This window comes from Puntigrus tetrazona, chromosome 8 (assembly GCF_018831695.1).
Source record: "Puntigrus tetrazona isolate hp1 chromosome 8, ASM1883169v1, whole genome shotgun sequence".
Lineage (NCBI taxonomy): Eukaryota > Metazoa > Chordata > Actinopteri > Cypriniformes > Cyprinidae > Puntigrus > Puntigrus tetrazona.
The window spans coordinates 20,168,434-20,190,871 of NC_056706.1; the positions used below are offsets into that span (position 1 = coordinate 20,168,434).

General features: G+C 37.7%; 2 protein-coding genes across 4 annotated transcripts; both read right to left on the minus strand.

Moving 5' to 3' along the window:
- Nucleotides 1-96: 96 nt before the first annotated feature.
- LOC122350988 (L-rhamnose-binding lectin CSL2-like) lies at nucleotides 97-4,022 on the minus strand. 3 transcript variants are annotated; one of them, XM_043247793.1, is made up of 12 exons: nucleotides 3,940-4,022; nucleotides 3,605-3,637; nucleotides 3,383-3,427; nucleotides 3,174-3,303; nucleotides 1,731-1,840; nucleotides 1,622-1,666; nucleotides 1,332-1,467; nucleotides 1,110-1,225; nucleotides 864-908; nucleotides 621-742; nucleotides 490-534; nucleotides 97-229 (listed from the first exon to the last, which is right to left on the minus strand). In XM_043247793.1, exons 1-11 carry the CDS (start codon nucleotides 3,968-3,970, stop codon nucleotides 520-522), a joined length of 828 nt encoding a protein of 275 aa, XP_043103728.1. In that variant the 5' UTR covers nucleotides 3,971-4,022; the 3' UTR covers nucleotides 97-229; nucleotides 490-519. The 3 variants fall into 3 exon arrangements, with proteins under 3 accessions (XP_043103728.1, XP_043103726.1, XP_043103727.1); XM_043247791.1 differs by lacking the exon at nucleotides 490-534 and adding an exon at nucleotides 334-443 and having other exon boundaries at nucleotides 604-742; XM_043247792.1 differs by lacking the exons at nucleotides 490-534; nucleotides 1,622-1,666 and adding an exon at nucleotides 334-443 and having other exon boundaries at nucleotides 604-742.
- Nucleotides 4,023-4,741: 719 nt separating this feature from the next.
- aebp1b (AE binding protein 1b) lies at nucleotides 4,742-21,775 on the minus strand. The gene is made up of 22 exons (XM_043247468.1): nucleotides 21,533-21,775; nucleotides 18,556-18,630; nucleotides 17,717-17,926; nucleotides 15,940-16,212; nucleotides 15,277-15,399; nucleotides 15,101-15,193; nucleotides 14,919-14,999; nucleotides 14,370-14,429; nucleotides 13,337-13,402; nucleotides 11,694-11,780; nucleotides 10,302-10,411; nucleotides 10,084-10,223; nucleotides 9,885-9,969; nucleotides 8,891-9,035; nucleotides 8,652-8,740; nucleotides 8,355-8,478; nucleotides 8,042-8,238; nucleotides 7,487-7,666; nucleotides 6,663-7,317; nucleotides 6,285-6,424; nucleotides 5,935-6,034; nucleotides 4,742-5,853 (listed from the first exon to the last, which is right to left on the minus strand). Exons 1-22 carry the CDS (start codon nucleotides 21,690-21,692, stop codon nucleotides 5,306-5,308), a joined length of 3,741 nt encoding a protein of 1,246 aa, XP_043103403.1. The 5' UTR covers nucleotides 21,693-21,775; the 3' UTR covers nucleotides 4,742-5,305.
- Between the last annotated feature and the right edge of the window lie 663 nt (nucleotides 21,776-22,438).

Consider the following 22,438-nt stretch of genomic DNA (forward strand, 5'->3'; position numbering starts at 1 on the left):
TGTACCCAGTGTGCTATTAAACAAATTTTGTTTTACTTTGCCAAACCATCCATACACCAGTTATACAGTAGACTAGAAAGCACCGCTACATGCAAATGTCTTCGAAGCATTTATTGCAAGGAAGAATGTCTTTCAGTTTCAGGGAGGGAGGGAGAAGAGAAAAAAAAAAAACCCACCCCCCACAAGTTTCTGATCTGGGAGGTCAAATTCACGAGAAGTCAACTGCATTCTGCAAAATAGAAAGTGTCAATTAAACCTCACGCAGAAGTATGTTAAGTAATCAAAAGATAAAAAGCACAATTGAGCAATTTGTCCATATACAGAAACACTTACAGGTAGATATGCAGCTGTACAAGACATACAGATACTTGAATGTGTTTGGACAAGGATCAGAGAAGACATCATTGGAGGCAAGTAGGGAGCATTTTTTTTTTCCTTCGCACCTTCAGTAACAAAAATAAAAACGAAAGCACAACTTCACTGACTTACTGTGGTTGGCTGGGGGAGGATGGGCCGTGTCTAGATGGATGGATTCTGGACATTTAAGAAATGCAAATCTACTTCAATACATGTGGAAAAGTGGAAATGTCTTTGCACACTCACGCAGTAGTAGCTATTACATTGGTGTTTGAGGAGTAGCAGTTGGTTTTGGTAACCTGAGAAGCAGGTCGTCCCGCAGAGCATGTGCTGTCGTCAGTTCGGCCATAGTTAGCACTGACAACGTGAATGACCGTCCCATCATCTGGGAAAAAAAAAAAACCCACACAAAGTAGTGATGCATTGTGATTAGTAGTCTGCTCCTACAATTTTGCTATAAAAGACTCGAATACGACTTTAAAAAGAAAAGCATGCATAATACACACCACATGCCAGGGTATTATTTGCATGTTCACACACCAGACTTGAACCTACAGAGAACAGGATGCAAGAGCAGTTTAGCAAAGACGACAAATAGCCCGTTTTCAAATATGGAAACACCTTTGAAAAGCAAGTCTGGGTCTTGACTGGTAAACAACAACTCACAGGCTGTGCTAAATGAGGCTCATTTAGATCCCCCAAACATTAGTTGAACAAATGAAAAGGGAGTCGAGATGTTAACGGATACTTACGGACTGCAGATTGAACACAAAGATAGGAGATTGCGAGATACTTGTATGTGCCAACACAGGGGTCCGTAAAGACCGTATGAGTTGCAAACGCCTCACAACTTTCCATGCCATTGCAGCTTTACATGTCGCCCCACCAAAAAAAAAAAAAAAAAAAAAAAAAAAGGGTTTATATGAAGCCGTCATAAAAGGGGAGGTGGAAAGTTACAAATAGCATCAGTCTACCTTTTGGACAAAGGAGCCAGTGCATTCGGGGAGAAGCAGTTGGTGTTTTGAAGCTCACTGGATGGACGTCCTTCAGAGCAGGTGGTTTTATCTGTACGTCCATAGTTTGCAGTATTTATCTGAATCTTACCCTTTTCTACATTGGGAGTTTAACAGAAACATGTAAATTAATGGTTTCAGCTCTGCCTTGTAAACGACTGAAAATGTCAATAAACCAATCAATTTAGAGCAAGCTGCAAGAATAACTTGAACGCCCCCCCCCCAAAAAAACATGCCCAAACCTCACTGACCACATCTCAAATAACTGTATCCACCATGACACGTCACACTTGTTTCTGGAAGGAAGGAGACTGTTACAAGCATGCACAGAGTTTAAAAAAAAAAAAAAAAATCCCTTACTTGCTGGGACGCAAATGTAATTGGTAGTGTAGTACTTGTAGGTTCCGACACATGGATCTTGTGGGGCAAGACCTTGAGTGTTTAATTCACACATCTGCAGTCCTTCACACCTGTTTAACAATAAAGAGGGTCCTAACTGTATGTTAGGCTAGGTTGACTAATGTTTCTTATACTTGGTAAAGCAGCATGTGCATCACTATTAAGATGGTACAGGAATCTCTACATGTCGTTTATGGTTCCAACAACTACAATAGGAAAGACCCACTGTAAAAGTGAGCTGCTCCTGAAACTGCCGTCAGTCTAGTCTGTATAATTTTTCCTTTGACACTTATTACTTCATGACTTCTGTCTGGGCATTTCCACCTAGGCCTTCAGTGGCGTACTATATGAACCAATCCAACTCTTAATACCATCATGAGGAATCCACGGCTATAAATAAAAACAAAGTGCAGTATAACAGATGCAATTTTAGTTTTTGGTTAGCCAGGAAAGGTTTGGAGAACGTTATTCTAACCTCTACTCAAATATGATAATCCCTCTGTACGTCAGTAATCACCCAGAGCACGTGACGAAACACTTATTAAACCAATGGATAAAAACAAGAAGCTTTTTATAAGTAATAGTGTGACTAATATTCTAGATTTTACATTTCAGCACCAAATAAAATTATTTCCAACGTATGGCTTATAAAATAATCCACAGATATTAAAGTGAAAGAATTAAAACTTGCAAGACAGGTGAGATTTAACCCAACGTTACCATAGTGATTTTTCATCTCTTCCTAGAGGTACGTGGTGTGGGTTTTTTTGCGGTCATTCAGTACTTTGATCTACAGAAGGCGAATATTATTAAGAATACACTGAACCTACAACACGCTGTACGAATCAATACATGCCTATTTAAAGCGATGCTTGCCAATTTTGGCCTGTACGCTCTCTGATCATCCAATCAGATGACGAGAAAATGCTAGCGTTATCGTGAATCTGCTAGTTGGCCCTGGGGCCGCAAACTCAATCTGACTGGTTAATCCAATGTTTTCACTGCCATTGATTAAGATACAGTAGCCTTCACTGTTAATTCTGAAGGCATTAGGCAGATTTCTAATGACCCAGCAAAACTATTGCTGAAGTGATTGGATAAAAGCTCTAATATAAGTATACACTACTGGAAGCAGTGCATCCAAGAGAAAAGCTATGAAAGACTAGGAGATAATTTAATAAATTCATGGAAATACAGTAAAATTCAGGCTTTGCTGACCAACCACTAGTACACAAATCTGTAAAATTAACATTCATTTGAACATGCTGCAAGCTCAGCAGAACTGGGTTGTCCTGGTACTCTAGCTACTTGACTAAATTCAGACATACCATTTTCCCATATACCATTTTTCACCTACTTCGTTTAAAAGTGTGGTTTAATAAACCCCTAAAAAACCCCTGTTACCGTTTAGAGACCGCAGGGACATCTATTGAACACTGAAGATTCGAGATTTCGTTTTGGGGTCGTCCAGTGCTGCACGTTTGGTAGCTTGTGCGGCCACAGGTTGCTGACTGCACATGGATGACGCCAGACTCTTGGGAAGAAAAAAAAAAAATGATATCATTGACTTCTGCATAAAATACATACATAATAGAATTGTGACAACATCTTACCACAGGTGAGACGCTGGACAAACCCATCACATGTAATCACGGTCTCTGAAATAAGATTACAGCTTCAAGGTTCCATTGATCATTATTTGCAAGACAAGCGTGAACAAGAGTCTTCAGCACATACAAGTTACCTCATTGAAATTATAACATACGAAATATGAAGCTACTTAAACTGTGGTGCAACAGCTAATTTGTGAGGTGTTTAACAGACTGATGAAGTACCTGCAGATATCAGTAACCTGGAGTCTAGAAGCACTGTAAAAACAGCAAAATAAAGTCACAAGCCTCACATTTGCCATACATGTCACAGGAACTTATACTGATTTAGTACATTAGGCAAAATAACTTCAGATCTAGGATAAATGAATCATGCATTTCTTTTATTCGCCTGATCAACTAAAAGATTAACACTAAAAGATACGAAGTTAAAACATTGCCCCTTTCATCTTGCTCAAGTTAGCGGAGTCATGCACCCAGTTGGTTTAGCACGTTTACAAAAAAACATTAAAGCTGACACACACCTTTAACAAATCTAAAACTAAATTGAACTGACTTACAGGTAAGTATAAAAACGCCAAGCTCAAGCATGTTGTTCACAAAACAGGAAATGCCTCTAATAAAGTTGAGATCAGTTGGGTGGGTTTATTTATAGGTAACCTTTCGTTCTGCCGCGATAGACAATTAATGTCTGCTGGGTCAGACCAAGTGATTGCAGTTTGTAATTAAGCTTAATTGGCAGGCATATTATGTGAAGCCGCTGCTATCCGCCATCTTGCCCAACAGCTACAGCTAATAAACACAGAAATCCGTGTTAAAACGGGTCGACTGAATTGAAACATTTTCAACGTAACTAAATATAAAAACGTGTGCAGTGTTAAGCTGTGCTGGTGTTGGCTGCCACAGTAAAGGTAATAAACGAAGGAAGTCCTTTAAAGTTTAACATTTCCATTGAAGCGTACAAAAACAACGTGAACCGTTATTTATTTAGTTTACTTATGTAGGCTACTTACTACTTCCCAGAACAGGTCCAGAGAAATCAGCATTTGGAAACGGCCTGTATCCAATGGGTTTTTTTGTTTTGTTTTTTATGAAGGCTACTTGCATTGTTGTAAATCATTAAATGAAGTATTGTTGTGAAGTATTTTGAATAACTACTTTTTTTTTTTTTTTTTTTTTTTTTTTTAATAATGTTCAGTCAATTTTTACCACCATGTTAATATTTAGGACATGAATCAATATGCTAGGTAAGGCTGGACTGGACTATGAATACAGTCACCCCTTACGTTTACTGTCAAGTAAATGAGAGTATGAAGATAGACTTGATGTGCACCTGACAATGCAGATAAAACAACAACAGTGTGAATATGAAAAGACTTTATTTACTGAAAAGAAACCATCTTTTAGACAACAGGGAACTTTGAGGGAAAATCTTCCCTGTACACTTTTCTTCAACAAACACTGACAGTTTATGTGAGAGAAAGAAGTGGTAATACAGCCACGTCTTATGCTTTCAAACATTCTCATTTCCCCTCAGTGGGCATGATGGTAATATGAGAAGTTTATACGTTATGTTTTGGTAGTATAGTACAGATGTTTAGCCATGAATACACAGCATCATTATTCTTACTTCTATTAGTCTTTGCAAACCATTGAATGCTGCCTCCAACCAACCAGAAAATTGAATGTTATTAATCATTTTGATAATTTATATTCTGGAACAGAAATGTTGTGTAATTACTTAAAAACTGCAAAGCTTTTTTTAAAAGTGTTGCCAGAATTCTTTGGTCCAAGATGACGCCTCTTTGCTCATATCTATTCGTAGTCACTGGATCCAATCAAACAAAGTGGCAAAAGCATGGCAATAATGACCAATACTTGTCCAAAACAATCAATCTCTGTAGCAAATCTTCGTTCTGTAGTTTGCTATTGATAATAATCTGTCGTGTAATTGTAGTTGCTGTAATCCAGTGCTTCTGTCGACACTTCTGGTGGGATTTTGTTCTCTACCCTAGAGTCAATCCTGGGGTTTTTTCCTTCTGTGGTAGGTGGTACTGTGGTTGTGGTCATCATGGTTGTGGTAGGTAGCATTGTTGTTTGGCTGGCCATAAGCTTCTGTTGCTTTAGGCGCCGGAGTCTCATTAGCCGTGATCGACGAAGCCGAGTCATGCCTCTACCATTACCGTTAAATTTGTTATCGAATTTAGAATTTGGGATTTGGTTAGTGCTGTATGTATAGTGCCGTCCACTAGCCCTATTGCCACTGCTTAGCAGTCGGATGGGCTTATTGCCGTGGAGAGCCATGATCTGTTTAATGCGGTCCCAGTTAGATTTGTTGAGGTCAAAGTTGCACAAGGTAGCACCTGGGTCGAACCCTACCACACACAGACGGGTGAAGGGGGAGTAGCCTTCTGCTCGGGCAGTTACACGGTACTCGCCAGGATTTAAAAGTCGCCAGTAATCTCCAGATTCACCTAAGAGTAGAAGTCTTTTTGTTGAAACTGTTCAGCACCCTAAAAAAAGGACAATTTTCTGAACTACAGTAAAGATCTCACCTGTCCTAACGTCATGGTTGACTCCCTCCACAGACACAGTGGCATTGGAAATAGGGTTGCCCTCTTTGTCCCTCACAACTCCCTTAATGCCCCGATGCACCTGGGAAAATGACCATGATTAATGTAAGATTGCACAGGGCAGTGTTGTAGTCAGACTTAAGTCCATCTCAAAATCGATTCTAAGACTAAATTAAAGGAGCACTGACTTTGACTTGAATAAGCTTGTCTCGATTCATCATAGAAAATATAGTCTTGGACTTGATATAGACAAAGTCTTACCTTCAAGGGATTTTCTGTCTCTAATAACTTTAAACTGTCCTATTCTCATGATGAGGATATAAGTAGCTCACCTGAGCCATAAAGGTCAGCAGGGCCTCTCTGTTATGCTCCCACTCCCTTAAAAGTTCACTTTGATGAGGGAACTTATCACAGCCCAGGAAAACAGACAGCTCAAAACAGTTAGTGTGAAGGTAACTGAAGTCATTCATACCTACAAGAGAAGAAGGGGCAGGAACAGGTATGATAAAGAAAATGAGCACTATTATTGAAATTTACGGTCATAATTTTCAGGATCCAGAAGCAAACAACAAACCCTTGAATGTAAAAACAGATTTTACATTCGTATAAAAACTTCCATGCAAGTTAATATTTGCAACAAGCAGAACTGAACAGCCTACTTTTAAATCATGCAGTTGATCTATCACATGATGTAAATTCCTAATACTCACTTCCTGGGATGGGCTTCCATTTGGCACGGTTGACAATTCCCAGCCCACCTGTTGGGTCATCAGCATGACATCCTCCCTGAAAGGTTTGAGTCATGGTGCGGTGTGTAGAGGCATAAGATATGGCCAACCAGCGGAACAAAGATTGGTCCTCAATCACTCTGATCTCCTCTTCTGGTTCACCCTCTCCATATCCCTCCCTATATCCCTCTGAGTGCCCTTCTTGATAGCCCTCATGGTACCCTTCAGAGTGACCCTCATGATGGTACCTTTGGCTCTCCCCATGGTAGCCTTGGTTCTCATCGTGATATCCTTGGCTCTCCTCGTGATATCCTTGGTTTTCATGGTGATACCCATAACTTTCTTGATGGTACCCATAGTTCTCTTGATGATATGCATCTTCATGTGGGCCACTGTAGCTCTCATGATGGTATCCAATGTGAAGGTAAGGGTTGGGTTCTTCTTCCTCCTCTTCATACTGTCGCTTTTTTCGGTGTGCTCTAGAATTAAGTTTTTTTTCCATCTCCTCAGACTCCTTGGTGAGGCGGCGCATGTCGAAGGGGTATGTCACCAGTCTCTCGCCACCCTGCAGATTGGCACCAAGCACAAATGGATGGCTCTCCATCCATGAAATAAGGGCAAGAGTCTCCACTGCAACCTTCAAGGCAGAACATGACCTTAGTTTCTGTCTTTTAATCTGATCGCTGGACAATTTCAATATTTCCAGAGTTCCCGAGATCTTTGGACAATTTTACGACCAGAGTATGTGAGCGATGCTTTGATCCATTAAATAAAGATACATAACATAACATTATTTCCTTACTTACTGAGCCATTGTTTGACAGAATACCCTCAGGGATGGGCACATGGTGATTTGGTATCAATTTGGGCACCATGCCCTTATCCTCTGCATCCCAAAGAATGTTATTTAAGTCTGGAAAGTTCTGGAAGATGTCATGGCCATCTTCAGTCCAGTGCCCTAATGTCCAGCTGCCCAACTCTGAGCCCTGTGAAACAAATTGAAAGTTTGTAGATTGTTTTATTCACATTGATCTTTTTGATGATCCTGTTCAGTTTATAATTCTGACATCACATAACTAGTCCCTGGTATTGCTCGCACCACACTGGTAATGTGAAGCTGCATTTGTTTATATAAAAAACTGCTTAAGTAATTTAATGTAAGCCTCTAAGCCTTGATGGTTTAATTCCTCCAGAAAGTAAATGTGCAATGGTTTTGTAATATTGCTAAATGCTAAATAATAAATGTTCAAGATAGGTAGTGGTAAGAATGAGAAATCTGCTTGAAATCCTTCATTTTTTTTAAATTAATTTATGGCCACTTAGTAACACAGAAATCACACATTTCACAAAATTTATTATACCTTTTCAAAAGCTTTCATATGGCCATCAGGATTGACTGATGGCACCAGATGAATTCGTGTCTCATCCACAAGGTGGCGCACTCGAGGGTTGCCATCTTTGTACTCTCTACACAGGTACTGCATAAGCATCAGAAGAATCTCTCGACCCAAGGCCTCATTACCATGATAACCTGCTGTGTACCTGAACTCTGGCTCTCCTGAGAAAAGTTCATGAAATGTATAATGAACACGCATTGCATGCTTCAGTTCATTTAACCATGCTGTAATAATAATAATAATAATAATCTTCCATATTTACTCTGTTGTTTCTCACCTGTTTCATGGATGCCAGGATTATCAGTAATCTCCATAGCATAAATGTCTAGGCCTTTAAAGCTCTTGCCCAAACTGTAGAATCTGGTGATGTTGGGACACTCATCAGAGATGGATTTCATGAGCTATGACAAGAAGAGAAGTAAAATTTGCAAATCCACTGAATGACTCAAAATTTATGGCTTAGAAACAGAAATTCCCTGGCAGGGGAATTTTCTTAAATGTAAGCTTTAGTGCATTTCTTATATCTTTTTCTCATTTGCAAACTTTTAAAAAGGCATTAGTACTCTCCCATCACCTTCTCCATGTCAAGGTAGTTGTGATGGGTATAGTCCAAATCATCTCGATGTGTTACTTCATTCTGACTCTGGTACTGACTGAGAGGATCTGAGTAAAGAGCAAATGCACAATATCGTGTAACATACCTAAACTATTAATAAACAAGTGTTTAAACAATGTGAATATTAGTAATAAGAATTACTTTGTCAGCACACTATGAACAAATAAAAAAAAGCAAACAGTTCCTGAGTCTCTCACCTGGTACTGGACAGCCCATAACCTCCATCCTCATACACATGGTGCCGTTCCAGCTCTGTGGCAAAATGCGGATATAACGTGCCACTATCGGCTCCATAAACTGAGACAACACTGGGGTGCTTTTATCAGAGTTACCAAAGAATAACTGAAAAAGAAGGGAATAACAAAATGCAAAATAACAAAATTTTAAATATTGCCTTCAAACAATGTTAAATGTAACTGGAGGTGAATGCAATCACTGTCAAGTTGTAAAGCCAAATGTGCATGGTTAAGTTATTGTCTCCCAAAATAAAGAATAGATTCTGAACAGACTAAGAGTGATTGGTTATTGTGAATCCCGTTTCTGTGATGGCTACACGTCCCTTGAGTAACACATATGCCTATGTTGGCCGGCCCACAAAAATGTCATTTTACTGATGACTGCTTCTCAGGGAGTTCATTTGGGCCATCTGGCTTCACTAAATGACACCCTGTAAGCAGGGCCGTGTACAGGGGGGTCTCCCAGTGACTAGAGCCACTGCCCCTCTGCCGTCATTGGCTGAACTGCCTCTCTCACCAAACCCACCACCGCTATCACCGCAGCTCAAACCGAGGCTTCTTTAAAAACAAAGGAGGTGATATTAAATGCACATTTTGAGAAAATGAAAGCATTGTTTGACCTTGCATGTAAACCTATACTTCTGTAATGCACATATAGAAACAATTTCTGACATTCTGTGTTTTGATGCAAGACTGATCATAAGTGTTTTCATTTTCTGTCTGAGCTGCCGAGGAAGCTGTGGGTTACTTTCATTTTCTTGACTCCTTTAGTGATATAGGTAACCAATTGCCTGGTTAAATATAGTACAATCTTGAAAATATCTTCTAATCTTTGTGTTCAGCTGAAAAAAACATCTAGATGTCAAAATTTTACATTTGCGTGAACTCGTTTTAAGCACCGCAGAACAATTTGGCAAACAAAAGAAGAGAACATTATGACAATCTGGCAACCTACCCATTCAGCATATCCATCATCAAGGACGCTCCACTCTCTGCTGTCATTACTGAAGGCCACATAGTAAGAAGACACATAGTCGCTCCTGAAACAACAAAATAATACTGTATATGTAGATTTTAGATAATTTGGTAGTTCCTAAACAAGGTTAAGCTCACTGCACTGTACATTGACCCCAAGGTTTGAATGTCTGTCTTACTCTAAGGGGTCATCTCGACCCTGAGTGATAACTCCAGTGAACTCTGTTAGTGTGCGAGCGTCCACTTCAATCCAGTGCACCTTCTCTTCAGGGTTAGCACACCATGCCCCACCATTCATATCATCTTCATCACCAGACGCCTGTGAGACGAACCAATATGATACCACATCACGTTTCAGTCATGCCAGTACTGAGTGAGTATCTGCATATGTCTGTACCTGAATATTGAGACGAGCTCTGTGTGTGCCATAGCGATGTTGATAAACAGATGAAGTCAGCAGCTGGTCATTCTCTATGCGATGAGACTCCATACCCAGAGGAGGACAAACTGACAGACAATGCAAGCCAGTGAAAAAAAAATAAACTTGAAAAATATATACTATACAATAACTCGAAGCACAGATTTGAAATCGTGCTTTCTCACTAAACACTGTGCTGCACTCTTCTTACCATGTGGTATAATGCACCACATTATATTTTTTCTTTGCGTTCTTTTAGTAATTTGAAAATGCATTTTTTATTTTTAGAATTATAATTTTATATTATTATAATATTATTATTTTATGAATTTCATAATTTTAAAATTGACACCAATTTGTATGTTAATATATAAATAGGTACGGGTACATATATGGTACATGTATATTTACATTAGTTTTAACTAGCAAGATGAATGCAGACAATATAGACAGACTGTGCACAAATTCTAGTGTCATTACAATATAATGAAACAATAACTATAACAGAGCTTGAAAGGAATAGTTCACCCAAAAATTGTGTCATAATTTACTCACCCTCAAGTAGTTCCAAACCTGTATGAAATTCTTTTGGAATATTTTGGAAAAAAAACTGTTTTGGGTCACCATTGATTTCCATATTTTTTTTTCCCAACATGAAAGTCAATGGTGACCCAAAACAGCCTTGTTACAAACTTTTCTTAAAATATCTCTGTGTTCGGCAGAACACAGAAATTCATACATGTTTGGAAATACTTGAGGGTGAGTAAATTATGACACAATTTTCATTTTTGGGTGAACTACTCCTTTAAATAGTATAACTTAAAAGTATACCTTACAACGTATATTTAACTTAATGTATCACTACAAAACAATTTGTTCAGCCACTTGTCTTGATTCAGAGTACAGTGCCTGAAGATGAAGGACTGCATCCATGCATCTGTTTCATGAGCAGGGAGGACATTTGGAATTTTCTTTGAAAAGAACCAGCTGTGGAATTGGAGTAGGATTTGGCAGCATCTGTAATGACTTAAAAACAGCTACAAAAGTCTTACAAAATGTTTTAAGGCCTTATATTCACTTGAAACCAATGAAGGCTCTGTCGAGATAACGCTATTTCAGTGACGATTGTTAGGATTCATTATTTTAGCATTAGAATCTAAGACACTGAATCGAACGCCAGGGTTTTGCTTAATAAAACATCTTTGTTTGAGAGCTGGGAGAGCTTTAGTATTACTTCACTCTAGTGCTCTTATATAAGTTTGTTGCTTGTCAGTGTTTTATTTGTTTTTTCAAGTGTATTTATTGCTCTGTTTTCTATTAAGTGATAGATTCTATCTGGCTACGTGCCTAAACCGAGTCTCCGTCACTCACTCTTAGGCTCTCTGTAAACGCGTGGAGGAGGTTTGTGAATCCTGGTTTTTCTCTCTTCCTCTTCCTCATACCTCCTCTCTTCTCTTTCTGTGGAGATACATTATTGGAGAAAACACAAAGTGAGCAAATGAGCTTAGAATATAAAGATTCATCGTGTAACTTCCTGGTAGTTTAGTTAAAAAGATAGTTCACTTAAAAATAAACCTGGCTACTAGCATAGCATGCTGCAAAAAAAACCATTAAAATCAGTTATGATTGACAAAAGACTGTTATGATTCCAACAGTAGAGTTACATTCTGATGTATGTGAATGCTAAAAGGTAGCTTTCATCAGTTATTACTATATAACTCTCTCTTTAGCTCAAACAAACAGAGCAAGGTTTGAAGAGTGCCACAGAGCAACACTCCACTAATAAAACAACCTGAGAGTGTCTCACTAAAAGTTTCTGCAAATAAAACTGAAAACCTAAAGTATTTGGAAAGAAATGCACACAAAAGTTTAACATACTTACCTTTTACAATCAGGTAAGCAATTAAAAAAACAACGAAGAACACACGGGAGCCTGACGTTAAATCTCTCAAACTCAAATTCTTGCTCTACTTCTAACAAACATCTGTTCACAGTCCTCTGGAATGCTCCATTAACGTTTATCTTCATAATCCAGAGAAGGGAGGCTCTAATATAGATCTGAAGGTTATAGTTTCTAAAATGCTCAAAGTAAGCATTCCAGGTAACATCTTGACCGCATATTGGCAAACACCTCTACAAGTTAGCACCAGACTTCGCTTTGTACGCAAGTAAAAGGCCTCTTAGTGTTTGAAAAACTGTACTGTCTTTTTGCAGATTTTTAGTAAATGCAAGAATAAAGATATAAGAATAACTTATATTGTTAGTAATGTTTAAAGATAAATATTTTCTGTTCTGATGCAATTTAGGTTTACTGCATTATTCGCTCATCATGTTATATATCAAATATACACAGATCTCCTTTGACCCCTTTATACAAATAAAGGGATGCCATGTTTATTTTTGGAGGTAATGCCACAGAACTTAACTTTTGATGAACCCAGAACATTTCTTCATTGCTTTCTCAGTTTTTGGTTGATAAGTCCTGTTCTACAATATCCCGCGTATCAAAATTGGCCAGATATTGCACAGGATGTGGTTCAGTTTGTTAGGACCCAAAACTGAAGACTGAGCTCATGGGAACTGGGACTGTTCACAGTTGTTAATGAATGCGTGTCATTCAGTAATTTCCCACAAAGTCTTTAATCAAGTGTAAGCAGATTGTGGGGCAGCTGGTAGACAAAGCAGAGGAGATTTTCATGCTAACTGTGTTATTAAAGTAATTTGTAGTGCAGATAGTTAGAATTTGGAGACTACAAGTAAGAAAGGCCTGAGGACTGTGTCAGGGTTGGCCAAACATGGAAAAAAAAGATCTTGTTGTCCAATGATCTGAGTGGAATCTTATTGGAATAAACAATACATTATTTTACTATTGTTGTTGTACACTGAATAGTAGTTACCGTGCTCTAAATTGTGTTGTTGTTCTGAATACCTGCAGTTTAGTGTCTACATGTTCAGTACTACGGCCCTCGTACGTATTAGACAGATTACAGCATACGAGGATAATCACACTGTACCTTTTTCCTCTTGCTCTTTTCTTGCTCTTTCTCTCTCTCTTTCCCTCTCCTCTTCTAGTTTCCTTTCTGTTGACAAATCAGAAAACAATAGTGTTAAAGCAAAAGCTGAAAATGCTGAATTCAAAACATGTAATGCAATACTAGCTGAAAGTCACATCTGCAACTGATGTGGGTTAGATAACAACTGAATTAGATAATCAAATCAAAATTGTTCGTGACACATCGGTCCTCGAGGCTTTTAGCAGATTTTCATTTCATACCCTAATAAAAACAGGCTCTGGCTGCATACTCAGAAATGTGTGACATTGTTGTTTTTACTCCAGAACAGATTTTTGTTACCTAATCACATTTTATTTATTCAAGATAAGTGCTCCATGCACCACATATCATCTTACCTTATAAAACTTGATAACAGAGATAAAGAGTTTTTGTACTGCACTCAAGTTATTTAACAATAAGGTGTTATAAGTTAACATTAGTTAATGGACCTGAGCTAACATTGACTAACAATGAGCATTTGCATTTTAATGAACTATTGTTCATAATGTTAGTTAATGCAATAAATATAGTTAATAAGTGGAACCTTATAGTTAAGTTTTACTGAAGTATTTATTTCTAATAATTTTATCATTTATATATATATATATATATATATATATATATATATATATATATATATATATATATATATATATTTTTTTTTTTTTTTTTTTTTTTTTATTGTAACCATTTTTATCTTTTCATGTTTTTTTCTTCTTCTTTTTTTTAAGTAAGATTTAGTTGCAAGACAACAGTAATTTTCTGGTTGGAAAAGTATTTTCATTTATAATTTTCATCTAATGGCAACATGACTTAAAATGTTCAGCTTGACATCAAGAGGCACCTCTGCGTCTCTGAAACTGTTTATTTGAGTGCAGAAATGACAGGTCACACTGTCTGTACCCTCATTAAGACGAGAGTGAGGCCAGCACATCTCATGCTGTCTCACTTTGTTTGCTTTCTTCTTAAAACGGAGTATCAAAGCAGTATGTACCATGTCCATATTCATATTCTTCATACCAGTTGTTTTCAAATGGAGGGATGGTGGGCTCTTCTGTGACAGAAAAAAAAGAAATGCAGGTTCAATTTGGGAGTTTTATAGAGAAACTTTAACGACTCATAAATGTTTGCTAAAAGTCTGTCGCCGCTGGTCTGCTGTCTTTTGCAAGAACCACACCAGACACTGGATTCTGAATGGTGTAAAAATGAGATATTTTATGAGATGGGCGTATATTGTGGTAAACGTTTTATTTGATTCACACACAAATTTACAGGGTGCTTAAATACACTCTTTTGTAACGTCAAATGTATTACTAAAACAAGTCAGCTGTCTCTAAAACCTACTTTTTTGTCTTTGTTTAACATGTTTTAGAACTATAGTTACAATTACATAATGGAGACATAATTTAAAGCACAGTAAGTATAGCAGCATTCTGCAATAACAGTAAAACAAAGGAGCAGCACAAAAACATTTAATAAATCATAATTTATTCTCATTTTATATTGAATAGGACACAGTGTTTAGAAGTAATAATGGGTTTACCGGTGGTGGTGTAATGCCAGTCACTGTCAGTAGAACTAATCTCTTTGCCATCAGGGAAAGGCATGTTTTCTGCCACCTCATCTGTTGGCAAAAAATAAACAAATCAAGCTGAACAGTCAGACCACTACTAACCTAAAGCTGCTCATAATTTATGTAAAAAAACATATTAAAGGAAGTCTCACATCTGGCATCCCAGTAATCATCCTCATCAGGTGGGCGGCCGGCGATCACAGAGGTTGTAGGTGTGGTTTCATCCACCTTCCAATAGTCATCATCTAAAAGTAGGTTAAAGGAAATGTCGATCATGACGAACAAAAATGGTTTTTATTTAGACAGATGCGATTGATATTCTACTTACATGAGTCAGGATAAGGTGGGGAATACTCATCGGTGTCGGGAGGAAAGTCTGTTGGGAACTCTGTGGTTTTCTCTGTTGGAGGGTCTGTAGGTGCTGCAGCTGCTGTTGTCTCGGCAGGAAATTCTGTGGATACCAAACAGTCTTTGTGAGAGCAAGTCAATTTTTCAATGAGTCATATTCCAGATCATGGGAGAAAAAAAAAAGAATATATTTCTCTTATTCCAGGTGCAGCATGTTCTCCAAGGTTGTTTAACAGAGATATATACCTCAGCCTTAAGTCATTTCATTTGATATATTTTTTAAAAATAGACAAGTAGCTAAATTCTGGTTGAAGAACTACACTACCCATAATTCCTGAGGGGCGATCCACCAATCAGAGAAGTGGCTTATACCATACAAATGTCTCTGCAAAAACTACAAACACTTAAAATATGTCAATAAACTCACAATTCTTCATTCACTATGCTTCATTGGATGAGTTAATCCATTTGTAATTTGATATTGATATCAAATCGATGTGCAATGTTATGATTCATCTCTTAAGTGGTTGGTTTGGTTGCTGAGTCAAAACAAAGTATGTTTTGAAATCCCCATGGAGATTCTGCTCCAACCTGCACTAAAAATACAAAGATCTATGTCTTTTAATGAGAAGGGCTTTCTAACCTTCATCCCAGTACTGGTCAGGTTCAGGGTCATAAAACTCCTCATCATACTCAGCAGCCGCAGGAGTTGTGGTAGCCACAGTGGTGGTTGTGACCGTGGTGGTCTCCTCCCTGTTCTTCTTGCCTTTCTTCTTCCCACCCTTCTCTCCTTTGTTCTTCTTCTCGCCCTTGGATTTCTTGGTGGGCTTGGGAGCTTTGGGCTTCTTAGTGGGCTTGGGCTCTTTCTGTCGTTTTCCCCTTCCCTCCCTCTCAGTTTCTCGGCGCATTCTCTTGGCTAAAAGAACACAGGGAAAATGAAGAAAAAAACCACACAAAAAACAACAACAACCTGGCAAAAGTAACTTTTGAATTTTAGAGCAAGTGAGAAAACTGTAGTTTATAGCTCAGTCATAGACCGTAAACTTACATCTAGTTCATGTAAGAGCTAGTTGAAGGTTACTTTGTGGTTAGTCTCGAACTGTCTGAGGCATATTGGAAACAAAACTGTCACTTTGCAAAAACCAATTTTATTGGTTGCATTTATGCAATTTCCATTCCTGGGTTTACAGGCTGTGTTTACAAAGAAGTACAGTTTGTCGGGTGGATTATCGGTTTATGTTGTATCTGTCTCTCTCTCTTTATATATATATATATATATATATATATATATATATATATATATATATATATATATATATATATATATATATAAAAGTACTATACAGTTAGTTTCCATTATTCAGTTCACTTTTATTGACATAAAAACGTAATTCAAGTAGATTGCATATCTTATTTGGAAGCACTTTTCCCCACCAGTTTAAGCTTTCTTTTAGGTTTCACAGTTTGGTTTTAATGTTTTAGCAATTTTATGTTAGCTTAAGAACATTTCCTAAAAGCTCTCAGTGTGAATAATCTGAAGAAGAAAGTACTGAAAAAACCTTTTTTAAAAGGATGATGAGTGTAGACATTTCACAGCTGTGAAAAAAAATGTCTGTGACCAAAATCCTGCCAGACTTAATTGATTTGAGTTGCTTAATCAAATGCAAGAATTTTCGGGAAACCGTACCTCGAATCGGACAATTTTGGCCTTCTTAAAGGTCTAGTTTTGTGCAACACTGACGCCCTCAAATCAACCCATGCTTTGTAACAGGAACGTACAAAGAGAATGCATCTGTATCTACTAAGATGTCTGGCTACACTTTGATAATTCCCTCCAAACTTCCAACACATTGTTCTGGACGACTCATTGATTCACACAGCCCCTCTAGCCACTTCTGTTCCAGACTTCCAAAAAGAACATAAAAACATAAAAGAAATTACGATAATTTTTTGTTTAATAGTAACTACACATCTACACTATATTCTACTTTTATGCAGTTAAATTGTTTAACTTTTTTTATTATACTGAATGATGCATAAAAATCCCTAATATCTGAACATCCATTAGAAACAAATTTAGCATGTTAAGGTTTGCTCATATTGGGTTGGCTAACATTGTAGGGCCGTTTTTAAGAAATGGCGGTTGAAACTTGTAAAATGGCACAATATTCATCATTCTTACACACTTTGTCCTATTATTGTCTCCTTCTGATAAACCGCTTGTTGTATTCCTTATTTGTTAATCACTTTGGAAAAAAACGATTGCTAAATGAATACACGTACTATTAAAGTCACATGGTCCAGTATTTTAAAAGCTACTGACAAAACACTGCATGCATTATATGTCCATAAAAATGCAGACTTGCAATTCTTGTAATGATTTTTGTGATGACACTTATAATATTAAAGTAAATACTTACAAAGGATGTCCAGCTTGACAGTGGCTTGCGATTCTGTGCCTCCATTTCTGGCCGTGCATTTATATATCCCAGCATTGTTTAAATTGGCATTGAGAACAATGAGAGACGAAAAGGAATTGCTATGATTGCGCACCTCGAGATTGTCATGTTTTGTCAGAATCTTCTCACCATTAGGAGAAAACCAATCAATCCCCTCTGCACCCCCATCAACTAAGAAAGAACAGAGAAAAAAAGTTAACCTGAATTAGTGTGAGCTAGCTCAACAACAAGCACACATCCAAGCACTGCCTGATGTTTTTATTATTCGGCCTCAGCTGGTCCAAATCCCTATGATTTCGTTTCTTCCATGGAAACAAAGGGAGATTTTTTTGGATGAATTTCCTAGTTGTTCTTTTCAAAATACTTTTCCAAGGCACTTGATTGCTTTATGTGAAGAACAGACTGAAATTTATGTTTTCATCAATCAAAATGTCCCCCATGCTCTCAAATGAAATACTGTATGGTGCTATTAATGTCATTGAAATTTAGTCTTAAATCTAACGCATTTGACTTTTGTATTCAGGGCTTTATTGGTTAGTTTATTTAGTGAATGATGATTTACATTTCAGTCTGTCCCTCACACAAATCTATCATATAACTTAAAAATACTTGTAACTTGTTATTTTGGAATTTGATCAATCCAATCTCCTTCGGTTTCAATATATTGGAACGAGTGTCAAGGTGTTCTCTATAAAAGTCAGCTTTTGTTATCCAAAGAAGAAAAGAAATATGTTTGGAATAACATGAGCTTGAGTAAATGATAACAAAACTATTATTTTATGGTTAAACTGTCTTCTCACCTTTGCACATCAATCGTTTGCGTTGTCCAACTTGAATCCTTGCATAGGATGGGATTATCTTTACTTGTGGAAGATCTAGAGAAACATAACAAATTATTTTTGGCTTTTCATTTTCACATTTTTCCACATTGTCATCTCATATTTAATTGAAGCTGCACTCTATTACACACACAGACTGTCCCATTTAGAGTTCATAGCCTCATATGTTGACACAGACGCTCTGGCTCTTGAAACTCATCCTGTCCTGTCTCCAAAGGGCAGTTTCTTCCCTGCTGGGAAAGTTTTAAGCAACATTCTTGCCTGTTGCTGTGAAGTCATTACCCACACAGAGCTAGTGCTCAACGCCAGTCCTCAGGAGTAATCTGCAAGAAGCTGTCAATCCGCATTGGCTTGCAATGTGGTTCAAAACAGAAGAGGTAACACTTTTTGCCATTTTTTTGCCGGAGAGGACACAAAATTATAAAGAGAAAAGCAGGAACACAATCATACTCCACAGTCTTGGCTGAAACAGGACAAACGACACCGGTCACTGGGTTTCACCATTTCTTTCCATGCAAAATAGTAAAACTCTTTTCAAACAGTTCAGAAATTTCCAGGAAAAAACACTACCTTCCAGTTGTTTTTTTTGTTGTTGGAGAACAGTTTGCTTTTATGACTTCAAAAGGTCAGTTCCAAGATCCGCTTTTACAGACTGGCAAAATATCAAACATCTGACCCTTTTCAGCCTGACAGTCTAACTCATCTTGGCTAACAGATGGGAGCAAAGCCTGGGCTGGTGCACAAGTGCGTTTGAAGTCTATGAGAGCATCTTCAGATTCAAGAGTTAAAACCGAGCCAAGTAGCCAAAGGTCTTAAAAGAACAGTTGACCTAAAAGTGAACCTTCTTTCATTAAGTACTCACCTTCATGTCCTATTTAAAACTTGACTGTTCTGTAGTTATATTGTGTAGTGAGACAGAAAGTTGCGATTTTCTAGGTCGATATGATCTTATTGCACAATGAAACTATAGATGAGTCAGGTTTTAAATAGAAAAAAATATTGCAACTCTTTGGTCATTTTTGAACGCGATAATACTGGTCTAATTGGATTCAATGATCTACGCTAAGCTATGCTAAAAGTGCTATTGCCGAAGATTGGCTGAATAGATTCAGAAATGGTAAAACTCAACTTATTAACTGTTGGAGTTGGAGAATGAGCCTATTTCCAAAAAGGCAGAGTGTTTCTTAAACGCACGTTTTTTCGAAATCGAATATACAGATGATGAAACAAGAGAGATGGACGTTCTATGTCAGCATCAGCAGCTTCACACACATTTATGGTGGTCATCGTAGTGAACGTGCATCAAAGACCGATGCAGAAGAGAAGAAATGATCAGATTATGTATTTTGGTTTTCTTCAAACACAAAAAGTGAAATGGTAAAATGAACCACTGATGTCACATGGATTAGACCTTCATTCATCTTCGGATCACAAATTATGCCAGAATTTTTCTTTTAGTTTTGAGTGAACTATCCCTTTAGAGTCATAAATTAATATGCGCTTGCTAAAATAGTACTAACATTTATTTAAGGACAGCTAATTGTATGTGAGGCCTTTAATGACATCAGCAAAAAGAAAACTTATTTTGACAGCACGTTATTACATTTGATTAAAAATTGTTATTCTTTAGACTAGCATGCACTGATTAATCATTCTCTATAAGACCAGGCACATATATTAAGTGAATAAGGTCAATAGTGATTGACTTCATATTGACTTTAAGTACTAAGAAGCATCAAAAATCCACCAATGCAGCAACCTTTATAACAACCTTGTGAAGGGCTGCTCACTACTTAATGAGTGACCAATAACTCTATAGATATTTCCGCCTAAGACATGTATAGTAAACACATACATTCCAGTTGGGTAATTCAAGGTTACCTAACAAGGTAATTCAAGCATATCGGGATGGTTTTTCAGTTTTTCCCATTACTTTTAGTAATTTTTCTGATCTGGTCAGTTTTTCAGAGTGACTCGGCTTCCCTGCATTTAATGGAAATGCTGTGTTATTGAATACCAAAGGCCTTCCAGTAACCATATTTTCCAACCTCAGGAACAGTGCTGCTATTAACTCTTAAATTAACTCCTTAATCTAAGTTGCAAGCATAATGAAGCTGTGACATTCTTTTGAAACCCAAGTTTGAAAGTCTGTCTGCAATGCGCACGGCGCTAGTTTTAGACTTCTCCATTCGTCACACCATGTCAGCAAAATATTAATTTGTACTGGCATTCAGCAGCGGTTTTCTTCCTCAGTGAGTTGGCTTCTTAGACTTGGCTTCTTCAAGCACAGGTGCAAGTATTGAGCATGCTACAGCCGTAGCACCATGAGCTTTATTCATGCAACTTCAAAAACTTGGCATCCTTCAAGAAGAAACCCTGTCTTTCGTTAGGTAAACTATGTGGAAAATATACCCTGTCAACATAAATGCAGCATGTTGTTGGAAAACTGCGTACTAAATGCTTTTGTTCCAAATCAGAGAAAATTTGTACTTGGTTAACAATGATGTCACATTTAACCCTTGTGGTCTGTTGTAACTAATTTTGAAGTTTCTTTGGGCTCTCAATAACCCCATTTACATAATTAAACCCAATATCATTGAACCTTTCTAGGACCATTGGAACAAGTTATGAAATACCTACTTAATTTTTATCAACTGGGAATTGACTGGCTTGTGAAAATCTACCATAACAGACCAAAACAGAGCCAGAGCCAATATGATTTGCAAGCGTAATGAAGCCATGACATTCTCTTGAAACGCAAAAATGACAATCTGTCTCTAGTTTACAGCTGTTCCATTCATCAGAGAAACGTTAATTCTCAGTAAATAGCTTTCTTAAACCCCAGCTTCTCCAAGCACAGGCTCAAGTTTCACATTTTACATTTTATACAAGAGCAAAAAAAGGAACATGACAGACAACAGCTTTTTGTCAATTGTACCTGCTCCAGTTGTTGCCCTCCTGTCCTCCACATGTTGCTCTGGGGCAGTGTGGCTGATCTCTGAGTTGCCGAGTTCTGTCAGTCCGTTTACGGTCCAGACGTGAACCAGCAGGGACAGACAGAGAACTGACAGTGCCGTCTGGTCCCTTAGTCCCGGCATGGTGCCTTGTTCACTGCCGGAAACAGAAGAGGTGATCCACGGACAGTATTTCTGAGGAGAGAAGTGAGAGTGAGCACGGAGAGAGAGAGAGAGAGAGAGAGAGAGAGAGAGAGAGAGAGAGAGAGAGAAAGAGAGAGAGAGAGAGAGAGAATGTGTGAGAAGGGGAGGGTGGGAGAGACACATGAGGAGCTACGAAGGAGTGTAAAAACAGACTTGAAGAGAGGGGGTGGGAGAGAGAGGAGGAAAGAAAAGAACGTTTTTATTCTAAAGTTTACTTATGCTTTAACCCTTTATGTTCTGAAGAGGCAACTGAAGATCCATATATGGAAAAAGATGGTGGTTGATATACAGAGGGTGTTTTATTGAGTCAAGGTACTGCGAAGAACCATTCAAGATCCATTTAAGAGCTTTATCATTGGGTGTTGCAAAATGTACGCAGAAATGCAAAATAAACAGAAAATCATTCAATAAAGAAGATTTAAGAGATCCAACAGGTGTGGCAAGAACCAACTGCCATATATAGACATATGTGACCCTGGTCCACAAAACCAGCCTGGTCTCTGGGGTATATTTGTAGCAATAGCCAAAAATACACTGTATGGGTATAAATTATCAATGCTTGTTTAATGCAGAGAAAACATTAGGATATTAGATATCTGATATTGGATTAGATGTTCCATGAAGATATTTTAAAATGTTCTACTATAAATGTATTAAAACCTAATTTCTGATTAGCAATATGCATT

Coding starts and splice junctions, on each gene's coding strand:
- LOC122350988 (XM_043247791.1), bottom strand. CDS start 3,970: ATGCTTGAGCTTGGCGTTTTTATACTTACCT. Junction 1,841..3,173: donor GTCCCTGCGGTCTCTAAACG/GTAACAGGGGTT, acceptor ATTGTTAAACAG/GTGTGAAGGACTGCAGATGT. Junction 743..863: donor AAATAATACCCTGGCATGTG/GTGTGTATTATG, acceptor TTTTTTTCCCAG/ATGATGGGACGGTCATTCAC.
- aebp1b (XM_043247468.1), bottom strand. CDS start 21,692: ATGCCGGGACTAAGGGACCAGACGGCACTGTCAGTTCTCTGTCTGTCC. Junction 17,927..18,555: donor CAAACGATTGATGTGCAAAG/GTGAGAAGACAG, acceptor GTTCTTTCTTAG/TTGATGGGGGTGCAGAGGGG. Junction 15,000..15,100: donor TGATTACTGGGATGCCAGAT/GTGAGACTTCCT, acceptor TTTTGCCAACAG/ATGAGGTGGCAGAAAACATG.